Raw genomic sequence first — 15,624 nt, 5'->3', positions numbered from 1 at the left:
ATGTTAGAGTTTTCTTTTTTAGCTGTGTGTCCTGAGCATTTGTGGTGCTTATCCACAGCTACCACCCGTTTATCCTCTATGCCTGTTGTTGGACAGGGATTGGTGGGAAGCTTTTCTGCAGTAGTAGGATGTCCCTGTCTTTTGTGAAAGTCACCTAAATTATTTTAAAACATTGTATTTAATCTGTGAGACTTTGCTGACTTATCTTTTATGGGTCTGGATTAGAAAGGTAGCTGGAGGGCATTATATGGCAATGCCCTGGCTAAGAAAGCAGCAGGGTTGCAGTTAGCTGGTTGGTAAGTTGTAGGGGGGCAGAGAAGGGTGAGCATGGCTGTAAGTCACACACAGTGGTTTCACAGTTTCTTTTGATCCTCACAGCAATTCTGTCATATAGGCAGAAGTGTGGGAAAAGGGAAGTTTGTGATGAATCAGCCTTGGATGAAAATACAGTTGTCTGAGCTGCTGCAAGTCAAGTTCTTTGGCTGGTATCTGCCCTTGTGCTCTAGAGGACTGAGCAGCGGGGAAATGAAAGGCCTGGATCGCAATGATCAGTGGTCATGGGCTGAAGTGAGATGGGCCCTTGATGGGAGTGTCGATGCCTGGCCTGGAAATAAGACTGGGAATGATGATATAGAGACTGCTGTGAACTCTGAATACAGGTCACCTGTGCTTTCTAATGCTCTGATATATGTACTTTTTTGTTATATCTGAGAGGCACATTTCACATAGAAAGCCTAAGACAGTTTTCAAGCATGAAATGTGAGATACCCTGTCTCAGTTATTTACTGCTGGTTAAAAAATAAACTCCTTCTGAATGTACAGAACAAATCCAGTAGAAGTAGCTCTGGCATCTAGCCTCAACCTTACTTCCTGCTTTGATATTGTAAATTTACCTGTCTGTCTGTCTACTTGCCCATAAGGATGTGTACATCCTAGGAGATGTAACATGTGAGCATTTGAAGATGCTGGTGTGCAGTTCATTCCCTGAAGATGTAATTTTGCAGTTCCCCATGCTTTTTGGTGGGATGGCATAGAGTGGAAGCTGTTTTTGGTGACAGCACAGTATTCACATAGTGGGGCATCTGTGGTGGGTGTTTTACAGGGACTCATTCCTAAGTATTCCAGTGGCAGCCATTGAACCTCTGTGACTAGTGGAGAAAGATTAGCAAAATTATCCAGACCATATCTCAAGATATTGGTAAAGTGGTGTCGGTATTGGTATTAGTAAAGTGAATAGAATTCTGATTGGTTTTTACTCTAATGTGACATCTAAAAACTTTTACACAGGTGCCAATCATATCTGTACATGAAGCAAAGGGCATGAAAATAATTTCAACATCTTATACTTTATCTTCACACCTCAACTATTCACTCTAGAAAAAACTATGTTATTATGTACTCTATGATTATATGTATTATATATGTGTATATGTAAATGTGTCTCTATATACATGTGTGAATATACATATGCATGTATGTATACATGTATTATTATCAAATTGTATACATGCATCATTATCAAATGTGAAGTCAAACTGGCAGTACATGCTTATAATCTTAGGTCTAAGAGAATAATAAAAGAGGTAGATTGACACCAGCCTGGATGCATACAGTGTGTCCAAAAATCTAAACCCAAACCCTTACATGTGAACCTTTTCTATAAGACTCAAAGAGAAAGTGGAATTTTCTTCCTATTTCTAGTCCCGAAGGGAAATCACATTATATCCCAATGACTACTAATAGTCCTTGAATGAGGCTTGAATTAGTGTTTGTGCAGCTGGAAACTCAGGGTATATCCTAAAAGGAAACAGAGAAGTTCTTGAAGGACAAAGGCTCTTTGTAGCTTATTCTCAGTCCTGGAGTGAGACTTGAACTCTGAAAGACTTGTTCAGCTTTCTCATAAGGACATTATTTCTTAGAAAGTGCAGTGTCTCTACTGGGTGTATGTGAAGAGCAGCATGGAGAACGAGAGAGATGCTAAGCATCTACACTAGTGCTATACTAGAAATGGACTTTTCTACCTGGTAGTTGTGTAACCCAGATCAGGATACCTTTCTGAAGGATTTCAGGTACTAAAATTATGGTTCTGTGAATCAAATGAGATAGAACCCATTTCAGAATTAATGTACAAGTGTAAAATATTATTTGATCTCTATGACCCTTTAACTTGGTGTGTGTGTGTGTAATTCCTTCCTTGGTGTGTGTAATTCTTTCATGGCTGCTACAGCGTGTTTCTGTAGGGCAGACTTCCCATTTCGCCTCCTCCTTTTCCTCTCAAATTAGACTTTCACTCCCTGTGTACATCTGCAGCCCCTGTATTCATCTCAGTGTTCTGATTGAAGAAAGTTAAGAAAAAGACACAGAGTTAAGGCTTGTGTCAGCAGTCAATTTTACTAATTTGAAATTCGTGTATTTTGCTTTCATCTATGTTAATACTCAAGGACGATCTTTCCAATGTGACCTTTATTTGATTTTTATTTTTTCACAGTACTAGCAATAGAATTCTGGGACTCATGCTTGCTAGGCAGGAACTTGTCCACTTGAGTCAATCCTTCATCCCCTTTCTCTCTCTCTCTCTCTCTCTCTCTCTCTCTCTCTCTCTCTCTCTCTCTCTCTCTCTCTCTCTCTCTTTCTCTGCACATACATGTGTGTATGCTGGATTTGGGGCCTACTCTTCTCTCAGATATTTTGCCCAAGGTTGGCACTGTACCACTTGTGGCACTTGGCTGGTTAATTGGAGTTTTTCTGGTTAATTAGGGTTTTTCTTTTTGTGCCTGCCTTACCTGTGAATGGAGATCTTCAGATTTCAGCCTCTTGAGTATCTAAGATTATATGCATAAACTACAAACATATGGCCTGTCAGGCTTATTTATGATGGTTATCTGTAAGAGATTGTCTTGCTTTTTATTGGGGCAGGGCTGGACTGTTAACCTTTCACTTGTGCTTCCTTACATTGTTGGTATGACAGGCCAACATCTCTGCCCAGTACTTTTGTTTCCTCCATAACTGGGACAACAAGTGTATACCGGTGTGTACATACATAGTTCAGAAGGGGTCTTGGGAACCTTTTTAGCCTATCTTCAGACTTTAGCCTCCTAAGTTGCTTAAATGACAGGCTTGAACCATATTGCCTGTTAAAAACCTATTTTTCTGCTGTAGCTTATTATAGAGATTTCCTTTGCTATCAATTCCCTATGAAGATAACTTTGAAGAGTCAGAAGGCCTGAGTTTCAATTCTTGGGATTGCCAATAACTAGCTTACTGATTAAAAAAATACCTTTAGCTGAACCTCGTTGCTTATCAACAGTGGTACTCTTTGATAGAAAATGTTTAACAGGTAATGTTAAAAACACCAAACAAAGTTGGGCCAGAATATGGTGTAATGGGAGAGTGCTTGCCTAGCATGCATGAAGCACTGGGTTTGATTCCTCAGTACCACATACACAGAAAAAAAACTAGAAATGGCTCAAGTGGCTGAGTGTTAGCCTTGAGGCAAAAGTACTCAAGGATGGTGACTATACTCTGAGTTTAAACCCCAGAACTTGGCAGGGGGGTGGGGGGGAGAAGGGGAGAGCTGATGAATTGCTTTACTTAAAACAAAAGCAAGCCAAAAAAAAGTCAGAATTGTGGCTCTAAACCAAATTAGGCTGTGTAATTCATGGAAGTCCTGGTATCAAACCTTAGTTTCTCAAGGGACAGAAGGGTAAATTTTCAGAAGTAGCTGCATGCTCTGCATTCAAACACTGTTGGCTTCTTTCATGAGGTCACTTCCTGCTGTAGGTTTTCAGAGTCTGGACTTCTTCTACTTGGAGATACACAGGCTTGAGGCTCATAGGCATTACTTCATTTTTCTTTATAGGATATGACACTTCACACAGAATATAAGTTAATTATATTTAAAAATCCAGATACACAAAACATCCAAAGCCTGATTTCCTGTATTTGAGCTTCCAACTTCATGTGAATAGGGAATGTGTGAGGGGATGGAGCTCTGGGAGCACATCAAGGGGTCCTCAAAACACAGGAGATGGAGAATTCTGATGGCATCTGCCTAGGGTCAGTGGTCCTCAAGTCCCCATAGCTTGGTCTCACTCCTCATCTGAGACACTCAAAAGGGCAGTATGGTCAGTGTAGTCAGACTTTAGTTTCTGAATCCCAATGATCTCTCCTTGTCCATGTTTCTTTGACCTGTTCAGAAAGCTGGAATTGAGAAAGAATGAATTAGATGGGCCCAAAGGATCCCTTTTTTCCCCACACCAAAGGTATGAAGCATATACTTTGTTCTTATACTCTTTTCTTCACATGTCTAAATATGATTGCATGTCTGAATATCTAACTTCTCAGTGTTTTCATCAGTAGATAAATATTTTTATGGTAACTGAAGTGTCACAACTGAGACTGCACAGCCATCCAGCCTGAGCAGGAAGTAACACTGAAAGAATCCATGACCTTACCTTCCTCCCATTGGTGGGTAGGAGCTCTTTGTTGGGGAAATATGTCACTCATACCTGCAGGGGCATATGGGTGGGAAGAAGGTAGGGGCAGCTCTAACAGTGATAGAAATGTCATATGATATACTAAAATTCACTCACTGAAATGTACTGCCATTTGCAAATTGTGTGACCTTGATAAAGTTATGGAAGCCTTCATTTTGCTGTCTGGAGAAACTTCACAGCACCGCCTTTTAGCATAAGTGCATTCTGTCGTGTCTGGGCTGCAATAAGTTCCTAGAAGTTAACAGCTCTCAGCGGATTCCGCTGAAGAGCACTGGGGAGAGACCTGTCAGCCCTGGCACTTGTTTCCTTAGTCACACCCACTGTGGGAAGTGTGCAAGGCAAGGCAGAAAAGAGGTCCAGAGTTCTGGAATGAAGTGGTGACAGCAGGAACTCGTGCATCCTACAGAACTGATTTCTATTTTAGAGTTTTCCCCATCACACCATGAGATTCAAATCTGTGAGAGCTGCCTTGGGTTACCAAGTGCCTTGGGTCACTGGGTGACCCAGTCAACTCCTTTAACCTCACAAAGGTTCATCATTCCTGCTGGCAAATGAACTTGTGACAGCTACCCTGGGAGTGGAGAGTGCCACACACAGCTTGGTATGGAGTTGGCACTCACAAGGTGATAGAAATGAACCGGCAATGTTTAGGGGTTGGAGAGGAAGAAAAGGGTTGGCCTAAGTTCCCTTCTCCCAGACATACCAGTAAACGAGCATGTAATTGATAGCCACAACACACAGGGCGGCAATGCAGTGCCAGCTGAAGCACATGGTGATGAACATGATGTTGTGCTCGTCCTTCTGGTCCCATTCCACTGTTCCAAAAGGTGGGAACAGCACAAACCCAATCTGAGGGAATAGACAAACTGGTCTTAGGGTTAATTGTCCCCAGAAGCAACCCTGCCTGCCTTCAGCCATGGTTACCGTGAGTGACTTGTGCCACACCCTTCCTCGTGGTTCCCATATGCATTAACACAAAGCCCTTTCTGCACAGGAAGCCTACCTAAGTTGAAGTTGGTTTATGATAGGATAAGCTGAAGACAGCATCGTATGCTGGGCATACACTTTGTGTGAGTAGATTGGCAGATGGGCCCAGGACAACGCACCTCGGGAGATCAGCATCAATGGGCATTGATGGAGACCACGGGGCAAGAGGCATGTGAGAGGAAAGCGCCATGGAAATCCATCCCCAAAGTGCACCTTCTGCATTGTCACACAGCACACTGCCTGCAGGATTTTTCTTGGGCAAACACCAAAAGGGAATCCCTAATCCCGTCCCCCTGTAGAGCATTTGGTGTGAACCATAATCACCTGCCAGAACCAGGATCCCTGAAGAATAGTAAGACTGGCTCTTAAAAGTTCCAGCACGATATTGTCCCGATGGAGCACCTCAAGGAAGATGGAGATACTTCCTCCAAATGCAGAAAGCAGCAGGAGTGAGTGGATGTGCTGGTCCAGTAGGGGTCGATTGTGAACGTGGTAGTAGAAGAGAAAGCCTGCACACACCAAATGACAGCCGTCAGACTTGCTTGTGTCTGCTTAGGAGGATTCCTCCTTTGGGGGGATTTCTTCCTCAAAGCTAGAATCCTCAGCATTTAGGAAAGCAGTTTACATAACATGACAGGCAACTATGAGTAGAAATAGGATTTGGTTTCATGGATCTTTAAAGGATGTGGCTAACAATGTCTACAGGCTCCACAAATGGTTGGATTTCTAACAGGAACAGTAGGGCAGGTGGGGTATGCTGCTGAGTTCTACATGCAGGTTGCATGCATTCAGTTTTGCCCTCATATACCTGTTCAGCTTTTCCTGCTGAAGTTCACAAGGGGTGAGGTAGTTGGATTACAAGATGCTTTTTCAGGCACTAGGAGTGCAAAGCATATTGGAATGACCTTCCAGCAGGAGCTGTTTCTTTCATTATTTTCTTCCTTCCTTCCTCCCTCCTCCTTCTTCTTCTTCTTCCCCTCTCTCTCTCTCTTTCTCTCTCTCTTTCTCTTTTTCTTTTCTTTGTTTCAGTTCTGAGATTGGGACTCAAACTCAATGCCCAATGCTGCTTTCAATAACTGGTGATCTACCAAATGAGCCATGCCTCCAACCCCAGAGGGAACTATTTGTGTGTCCAGGAGAGGGGTATGGTACTGTGAGTTGCTTAAGGTACCATCATAATTGTGAGACCTCTTTCAGTACCTCCCTTCCTTCCTTCCTTCCTTCCTTCCTTCCTTCCTTCCTTCCTTCCTTCCTTTTTTCCACAGAGCTGAGGACTGAACTTAGGGCCTTGCACTTGCCAGGCAAGGCCTCTTCCACTGAGTAAATCCCCAACCCCTCACTACTTCCCTTTCTAGCTCAAATCATAACCATTTTATTCCTAGTTTAGCTCCCATTGTGATCTGCTTTCCACACTAGCAGGAGAACCCACAATGAACCAACAGTGGACTCGAAGTTCCAAATTAACCTCCTCACAAATACCCTGGCAGGAATTTCATTGAGAGATGGAAAATTTGACTTATATGGTGGGTCCCCTGAGGTTTGCAATGGAGTGAAACAGGACACCTCAGGGTGTACAATAGGGTGCTCCAGATTTTCTCCTCCCAAAGGGTACTATTCCCCTCATGGTGGCATTCAGTCATCTTTGGGCATTTACTGTGTGTGTGAGTGTGTGTGCACATGTGTGGGGCGGCAGGAGTGTGGGGGAGGTTAGGGTGCCATTGAAGCTCTGAGAATTACCCACAAGCCTCACCCCCAGGGTTGCTTTTCTTCTTAGGTTTAAAATATTTTTTTTTCAATTCAACATGTCAGGTTGTGAGTAGAGTGCATCTTGTTCAATATCACCTCCTCCATCCATCTTCCCCATCTCTCTCCATGGCTGCTTTATGTGAAATGGACCACTCAAGAGCATATCACCAAAGGCCTGTTTAGATTTTTGAAGCTCTAGGAGTTGAATTTTTTTTCTGGAGGGGGTTATTATATTTCCAATACCTTTTGTGTTCTGATCTCCCACAAATTTCCCTTGTCCATCCGTCCTCCCTTACCTCCAGCCACCCCATTCCATTACCTTCATTGAGGACTGACATGGACAGCACCAATCTGTCCACCCCCAAGGGCATGATGTGGGTGGAAAGGTAGGTGAGCATGTCAACAATCCCTGAGATTCCAAAGAAGAGGTACATCGTGGAGTGCTGCCAGTTCATCAGCTTCACCCAGTGGTCATCCTGGTAGAGATGGAAGAAGGGCCCATCGGGAACAAGCTGCTCTGCCAGGAACCCTGCAGGGAAGCAAGGCTCAAGAGTGAGGAGGAAGAGCTGTTCCCACACCAACTGGAGGCAGCACAGACCAGTCCAAAGGCACACACAAGCCTAGATGTGGGGGACTGTGGCCTGTGAGCGGGCACACCTGCTTTGCTGCCCTGGGAGCAGCTACCTCCATATCAAATAAGATGTTTGCTGGGCAATTTTTGTATCACGCGTGAATGTTATTTCCCTATTAGGGCTATAGAAGAAGCAGTTAAAACACATGCGTGCGCGAGCACACACACCCTGGAAGACTTTCAGGCAGCCAAGATGAAGCAGGGCATGATGATGGAATGGCTGGTGCATGAGTCTTTAGGCTTCCTTGGTAATGAAGCAGTGAAGAGGTTCCAGGAAGAAGCAGAGACTACATGAAGGCTGTGAGCTGATGTGTTGTGAAGTAGATCCCTGTGCCTGCCCAGGGGTGAAACAGCTCCCAGATGAGCGTCCTGATGTGGACTGGGAGAGAGGACATGCCCTTCCTTAGCAGAGGGTTCTGAGATCTATGGCTCCTCTGGTCCTGTTTTAAAATACTGGCTGAAAAAGCAGAGGGTTGTGGTGTGCCTGGAACCCGAAGCAAATGAAGCTGTGCCTCAAAGTCACTCAGTTTTGTTTTTTTTTTAAATTTTATCACCTATCTCAGAAAACACAAATTGGCCTTTTTGTCCAGCAAAATACCAAAATATCTTATAGGACGTCCCCCCTCTGCCCCGCCCCATGATGCCCTTCTAGACCCTTTCACAAAACATTTGTTTTTCAGAGTAGTCTCTGACTTCAAATAAAAGAGTTCAGGAAGTTTGTGAAAATGACCCAGGAAAGGTTTCAATGATATTTGAATGAAAGCCCTGTGAAGCAAGGACCCTGTAGAGGCCCCATCATTTTCCTAGTTCTCATACAGCAGGGCCTGCCATGTGGTTGAAGCTCAGGCTTGGAGCTACTGAATGTTTAACCCTTCCACCACTTGGCAGCCATACTGCCAAGGAGTGTTTTTCCCACTTTATTTAGACAAAGTTGATACTATCCTTACCATTTAGAACAAGCAATCCGGTCTACTCCAGAGATTTCTGAAGCCTGCTCTAAGCAAGGGAAAACAGCAACATGAGAGGACACTAAGCAAGCTTCCTTCCTCCAAGGGAAGCTGCTAATATTGTTTAGTCCCTCTAATAGAACTATAGGCCAAGGACAAGATTCCTTGTTATTCTACAGATCCATTCCAAGGAGGGATAATTGTTACTTTCACCACTGCTGGCTCTTCTGGGACCACCAGCAGATGTACAATAGATGACAAGGAACAATGGAAGTGAGAGGTTTTTATCAGAAGGAGCAGAAGCTTGTCAGTGGTTTTCCTTGTCTTGTGCTGCCTCTCATTGGTCTCCCTGAACAAATGTCCCCTGTGAAAAGCTGCTTGAGATTAGAGGATGGAGGATTGGCCAGTGCATTGGGTACCAAGGACCCTGAGATGCTAGCAAGAGAAACAATTAGCAGTATTCCAGGTAGGGCATGACTCTCTCTCTCTCTCTCTCTCTCTCTCTCTCTCTCTCTCTCTCTCTCTCTCTCTCTCTCTCTCTCTCTCTCTCTCTCCCTTCCTTCCTTTCTTTTTGTCTGTCATGAGGCTTGATCTCTGAGCCTGGGCCCTGTCCCTGAGCTCTTCAGACTAGCACTCTATCACCTTGAGCCACAGTGCCACTTCCAGGTTTCTGGAAGTTAATTGGAGATAAAAGTTTCATGGATGTTTTGTGCCCAGACTGGCTTTGATCCATGATCCTCAGATCTCAGCCTCTTGAGTAGCTAGGATTAGTTTGAGCCACCAGCACTTGCTAGGGTGTGGTTTTTCTTAAAATCACTTTAGTGCTTTTTTTTTTTAAAGAGCCTATAAACTTAGAATTTTTTTCTATTTTTATCTTTTTTTATGTAGTATGCATTTTGTTCTGACATCTCTCGATGCATTTCTCCTTAAGATAAATGGTATACTTTATCTGGTAGGCTCTCCTAGCACATATGGCATAAGGTTTTACTAGCTGTTAATATGAAGCTCTCTACACAGTGCAATGTTAGGATATTCTGTGGCCTCTTGAAATTTCTTGTCCTCTCGTGTCTTCCAGTGAATCCTCTGTTTTGCAGGGTCCTGCAAAAGGACTGAAGGATCTAGATATGATAGGGAAAACTCCTGGATCAAATGAGTTCTGCTCTTACCAATGGCACTAAAGAAAATCTTGACTGCACCTTCAATGATTTCAATCCGCTGCTGCTGTTGGCTCAGCCTGTTCTTCTTGCCCTTTTGGTGAAAGTACTTCAGTGGGAACTTCACTGACCACCACACGCCAATGATCAAAAAGAAACTCCCAGGGAGAGCGTGGCCCTTGAAGTTTGCCATCCGTGTGCCAGGACACCTGAAAATCAGGAACAGCTGTTAGGTGGCTAAATGATGACATATAAATGCATATCTCAGCCAGAAGCAAATAGATGCCCAAGGATTCCAGATAATAAGTGGTATCAAGAAAGATCCATGGAGGCCAGGAGTTTGGCCTAGTGGTTAAAGTGCTTGCCTAGCATGCATGAAGACCCAGGTTCGATTCCTTGGTACCACATACATAGAAAAACGCCGGAAGTGGTGCTGAGGCTCAAGTGGTAGAGCTCTAGGCTTGAGAAAGTCCAAGGACAGTGCTCAGGCCCTGAGCTCAAGCCCAGGACTGGCCAAAAAAAAAAAAAGAAAAGAAAAAAAGAGAAAGATCCATGTAGGAAAAACCTTGATGGTAATATGACAGTAAGCTGGTCTGTCAGGTGAGTTATGGAATAGAACACTAAGGATGCTGAGGCTTTAAAAATAGGGATGAACGCAGATGCGCTATAATAGAAGAATAGATTGAAAAATGTATGGTACCTATACACAGAATTTTCCATGGGCATGAGAAAATATTATGTCATGTTAAGTGAGGTAGGCTAAGCTCAGAGACAAACAGCAGGTGTTTTTTCTCATAGGTGGAAGCTAGATCTGAAATAAAACGGGGCTTGATGGTTTATACAAGATCCCAGGCATTTGCAATATGACACCACAAGACCCAGTGTACATCTGTTTTTTCTTACAATGGGCATTTTCTTCATTTCTTAGGGATTGAGTCTGGAATTGTGTTCTTCGGGTAGTGTCACATTTTTCCTAGATTAAAAAAAAAAATTATGTTGCCAGTCCTGGGCCTGGAACTCAGGGCCTGGCCATTGTCCTTGGGCTTTCTCAAGGCTAGAGCTCTACCACTTGAGCCACAGCACCATTTCTGGCTTTTTGCTAAGTATGTAGTACCGAGGAATCGAACCTGGGTCTTCACGCATGCTAGGCAAGCACTCTACCACTAGGCTAAACTCCCAGCCACTTTTCCTAGATTTAAATTTTTTTGTTGTTGGGGTAATGTATAGAGAGGGGTTACAGTTCTCATGTTTTTGTCCCCATTTCTCTCCTCCCACCCCCTCCCAATCATCTTGTTTCCCCCCTTTCCCTTTCCTATTTCAAATAAACAAATAAATGTATATACAATATACCAGGTGGGGCTGGAAGTTTGGCCTAGTGGTAGAGTACTTGCCTACCATGCACGAAGACCCAGGCTCGATTCCTCACTACCATATATATAGAAAAAAGCTGGAAATGGTTCTGTGGCTCAAGCGGTAGAGCTCTAGCCTTGAGAAAGCCCAAGGACAATGCCCAGGTCCTGAGTTCCAAGCCCAGGGCTGGCAAAAAACATATATATATATACCAGGTAACAAAGTCAGATACAATAACAATAAGAGACTGACCAAAGGGCAAAAAAAGACAAGAGAAATAACATAGTACATTAAGAACAACAAATACTGAAGAAAAAACCCTTGTTTCCATATCCTAGAGTTCCTTTCATTTAGTCTCATCCTATAGGACCTTATGTACTTAGGTTTTGCACTACTGTAATCATCTGCTAGGAGAGTCCTAGATGTGTACTAATAATTACAAATGAGGGAAACCATTGAGCCAATGTTCCTTTGGGTCTCTGGTTTACTTCCCCTAATATGATTTTTTCCAAGTCTTTCTCCCTACCCCGGCCCTGAACACTGTCACTGGGCTTTCTCAATTTCCTAGGTTGTTTTCATATGACTTGAAGCTTATCTTGCGGTTTCACTGTAGAGGAAGCAGTCCCCTCCTCCAGTCTGCACTGACTTTGGGAGAGGAGCCTTTTATCCACAGGTCTACTTTGGGTTGGGAGACTCGCAAACCCTTCCCTGGATATTCCCACTTCACACCTCCTCTTCCCTCTTGGGAAGGAATTATGACTGTGAACTTCTTCCTAGCCTGGGAAGCCAGACTGAAAGCTGAGAGCTTCCTGTTTCTTTTCCCTGATGGGCTCCCTAAAATGCTGAAACTCTTATTCTTTCCTCCAGTCCTATGGCATGAAACTTGTAGCCCCAATAAGACCCTGGCATTTGCTCTGTGTGCGTGTGTGCGTGTGTGTGCTTGTGTGTGTGTGTGTGTGTGTGTGTGTGTGTGTGAATAAGCTTATTCAAAATTGATTCCACGTGGTTTTCACCGTCCATACAAAAGCAATTCAGTTTTAAACGGCCTTGGAGCGGCCTGTGTCCGGGGTGGGGAGGCAGGCAGCGCGCCAGGGCTCTGGGTGCAGCCTGGGGTCTCCCCACTGCAGGGCAGAGCCCTGAGCGCAGGGCCACGCGCCTGGCCCTTGTTTGGTCAGAAGGCAGCAGCGCGCCAGTGGGCATTGTGACGCGGCCCCGGCCCAGGGTCCTCGGTCAACGGCGACTAGAGCCACAGAGCCACTGGGCTAGCCCGGTGTCCACAGACCTGCCTCATGGGCAGCGGCCTAAGCCAGCTCGTCCAGCTCGGGCAGATCGCAGCCCCTGTTCCTGTCCAGGCCCAGCACCGGCCCGGGCGCCGCGGCCCCGCACACCGCCTGCGGCCCCCGCAGCCCCTGAGGGTCCAGCACGTCCAGCGCGTGCTCCCCTCCGGGGTCACCGCCTCCAGGAGGCCTGTCCCCCTCCAACACGGGGCCTCACACACGCGCTTCCGCATCCCCCCTAAAAGGCGCTGCCCGCTCCCCCTGCTCCAGTGTCCCCCTGGCTCACTGGCCAGGGTGCGCTGGGATGAAGGGGACAGGACAGTGACCCTCAGAAGGAGGCGCAACCAGATCACCGTGCGGATCCCCGCGGCCAGCAGAACACCAGTGCGCAGCTTCTTCCCGTCCTCCCCAGCCCCTGCTGGCCAGGGCCAAGGCCATGGCGGCGAGGGGTCCCGCGTGGCCAGTGCGCCCCAGGCCCAGTCCCAGGAGACAGCAGGCTCCTCGGAGAGCTCAGGGGACCCCGTGCACGTGGGCACAGCTGGCATCCTTAGCTCGGGCAGCAGGAACGCCATCGCCAGCTCATACAGTGCCCTCCAGTGCGCCCCCTGGTCACTTCTGTACAGGAGGCGGAGCCCCTGGCCCGCCTGGCCCCAGACTCCACAGAGCCCTGCCAACAAAGCCAGAGGGAAGCCGGGTGTCCCTGCCAGGCCCTCACATTCACACCAGGGGCCCGACAAGGTGGCCCTGGGAGCCAAGGACCCAGATCCCGACACTCAGAGGCAGCAAAAGGCAGGGACTTTGCTTTCCTCCTCTGGGAGCAGAAAGAGGAAGACACAGCTGCTGCGCCCCGGGAGAGGGGGCCCCCTGAGCCTGCCTCCTGCACCCCAGATTGGCTACCCCGTCACTGTGGAAGACGTGGAAGAAGAAAAGAGAGCCAGGCTGAGGAGAGTGAGCGAGGTCTTCCTGGACAGCACTCAGGCCGTCTCCAGCCCTGTGACCCAGCAGCCACCCTTCCCTCAGCAGCCAGCTGGCGCAGCCACCATGGCCCCTGCCACCACTGGCCTGGCCATGGCTCCTCCCTCCACGGTGGCTTTTGTCAGCCATGACAGTTTATGTCCAGTCCTGGCTTCCGGGCCTGCATTTGGCTTTGGGGTAAATCCTGCTGCAAGTTCCTCCTCCCAGCTGCTTCCCTCTGGGGCTCCCCAGCCCACGGAGCCTAGAGACCCCAGGCCCTCAGCATCAGCCGTGTCCTCTAGCCTGAGCTTCCCCAGTGGCACTGGCACGGCCAGCAGCACTAGTGACACATGTGGGCCCCTGAGCTTCTGTGCTGGACACAGAGGGGGCCTGAGCGCCTCCACACCCTTTGAGGCTGGCGGGCAGCAGTCCCAGCTCCCCAGTGTTCTCACCAACAGCAGTGGCTTCCTAGGGGGCCAAGCTTTTGCCTCGGGTGCCCCTTCACTTGCCAGTGGTGGCAAGCCCAAGACTCGAAATGCTCGGCAGATACTGGAGGCAAGAAGAAAGCAGAGGAAAAAGAAGTAGACTCCAGCCCTACCCCTGCTCCACACCCCAGCCCCCTTTCCCACAGCTGCTCCCAGCGCCGGCCAGCCCCTGGGCATTCCATGAAGCCAGCCCAGACCTCTGGCATCAGTCGTGTCCCTCCTGGAGGAAGCAGTGGCCTTGGTGGGAGCCAGGTAGTGGCAGTGGAGGAGGCTTGATCCTGGCGTGTGGCTCATACTGGGCACAGGTGAGGCTGCAGACCTAAGGAACCATGTGTCCAGATGGTCCACTTGTTCCCCTGGCTCCTGTGTGGTGTGGATCCCCCTAGGCACCGCCCCTCCTTTTCTGTGAGCTGTCACTGCTGAGGTGCGGGGTGTACCCTGCTGACCTCTGCTGTGCAGTTAGTGGAATGGGAGGCCCTGAGCTTCCCCTGCTTGGCTTGGCTATGAGAAGAGGCTCTCTCTCTCTCTCTCTCTCTCTCTCTCTCTCTCTCTCTCTCTCTCTCTCTCTCTCTCTCTCTCTCTCTCTCTCTCTCTCTCTCTCTCTCTCTATCTCCCAAGGGATTCTCTTGCCCTGTTTTTGTTCTTTTATCCTCCAGGATCACATGTGGGACTCGTTCTTTTTTATATGACCTCGAGTCTCGCTTTGTCTCCCAGACCCTGTGAATGCTGCTCCACTTCCTCCTGCCCAGGCTGAGAGCCCTCAGCTCCAGTGAAGAAGCTCCCAGAGTATACAGGATGCCATCCGCTCCACGGGTCACATCGGCCTCTCCATCTTTACACTTTTCCTCCTCCTCCTGGGTTTCTTCATGATGCGCTCATGTGCTGCTCTTCACTGAATCTTCTGGGGGAAGAACTGAAGTGGTCAGGTGGCCACCATTGCCACTGCGCACTGAACTGCTGCTGCTTCTACTGCTATGGCCACAGTTCTGAGACCTGAGGCCCAGGTGTTTTGACATAAGGATTTGCAGTCCAAGGCTTGAGCCTTGGCACAGAGAGACCTTCCCTGCATGGGTGCTCTTCCACAAGCCCATACCTGCTATAAGGGATCCCCCAGTTGTACCAGGACACTGGAGAGCACAGACCTCAGTTACTTGGCCCCAGAATAACCCTTTCTAGCCTTCCCCTTGCTCTTATTTTCTAAAACCACCTTAGCCCCATACTAGCTGACATACTTGCCTCCTTGGTAGATGTAAAGTATGTGTATGCTCAGGTTTTAAAATTTACAAAATAAATAGTTTTTCAACTGTGGTGTCTTTTTACCTTCCCTAAGTTTGGGGCATTGAGGTGCTTACATCTAATTCCTGTTAAGTAGGAATTATCTGTACAGTTAATTTTGTCTGTCTGAGGATACTCAGTGTTGCCCATGCATTGTCCCAGGGTCTCAGTGACCTCTACACATGGTGAAATGCAGTTCTTATAATGAATGCATGGTATAGTTTCAGGGACAGGTCGATGTCCTGTGGCAGGGCATTTCCCTCTGCTCCAGGTACTGCCCTCCTTTCTCTGGCATTGCCTTCTGCTCTCAGGCACTGTTCTC

General features: G+C 47.2%; 2 protein-coding genes across 2 annotated transcripts in view; one reads left to right on the top strand and one right to left on the bottom strand.

Moving 5' to 3' along the window:
* Positions 1-4,059: 4,059 nt before the first annotated feature.
* Tmem45b (transmembrane protein 45B) overlaps positions 4,060-15,624 on the bottom strand; it is a 37,008-nt gene continuing 25,443 nt past the window's right edge. The window contains exons 2-6 of the mRNA XM_090319710.1: positions 9,974-10,170; positions 7,549-7,758; positions 5,808-5,992; positions 5,200-5,345; positions 4,060-4,200 (exon numbers count right to left, since the gene is read on the bottom strand). Of these exons, the coding sequence (XP_090175836.1) occupies positions 4,089-4,200; positions 5,200-5,345; positions 5,808-5,992; positions 7,549-7,758; positions 9,974-10,154 (834 nt within the window). The 5' untranslated portion in view covers positions 10,155-10,170 and the 3' untranslated portion in view covers positions 4,060-4,088. The remainder of the gene's footprint in view (positions 4,201-5,199; positions 5,346-5,807; positions 5,993-7,548; positions 7,759-9,973; positions 10,171-15,624) is intronic.
* On the top strand, positions 12,601-15,294 carry LOC150045725 (uncharacterized). Its single transcript, XM_090319709.1, has 2 exons — positions 12,601-14,332; positions 14,742-15,294. The coding sequence occupies exon 1, from the start codon at positions 12,601-12,603 to the stop codon at positions 14,125-14,127; it is 1,527 nt and encodes a 508-aa protein (XP_090175835.1). The 3' UTR covers positions 14,128-14,332; positions 14,742-15,294.

Source organism: Megascapheus bottae, chromosome 27 (genome assembly GCF_031878675.1).
Source record: "Megascapheus bottae isolate mThoBot1 chromosome 27, mThoBot2.hap1, whole genome shotgun sequence".
Classification (NCBI taxonomy): Eukaryota; Metazoa; Chordata; class Mammalia; order Rodentia; family Geomyidae; genus Megascapheus; species Megascapheus bottae.
The sequence above is the reverse complement of the archived record's forward strand: the minus strand, read 5'-3'. Positions and strand labels throughout refer to the sequence as shown.

Bases quoted from the DNA above. Each gene is read 5' to 3' on its own strand.
- LOC150045725 (XM_090319709.1), top strand. From the start codon at position 12,601: ATGGGCAGCGGCCTAAGCCAGCTCGTCCAGCTCGGGCAGATCGCAGCC.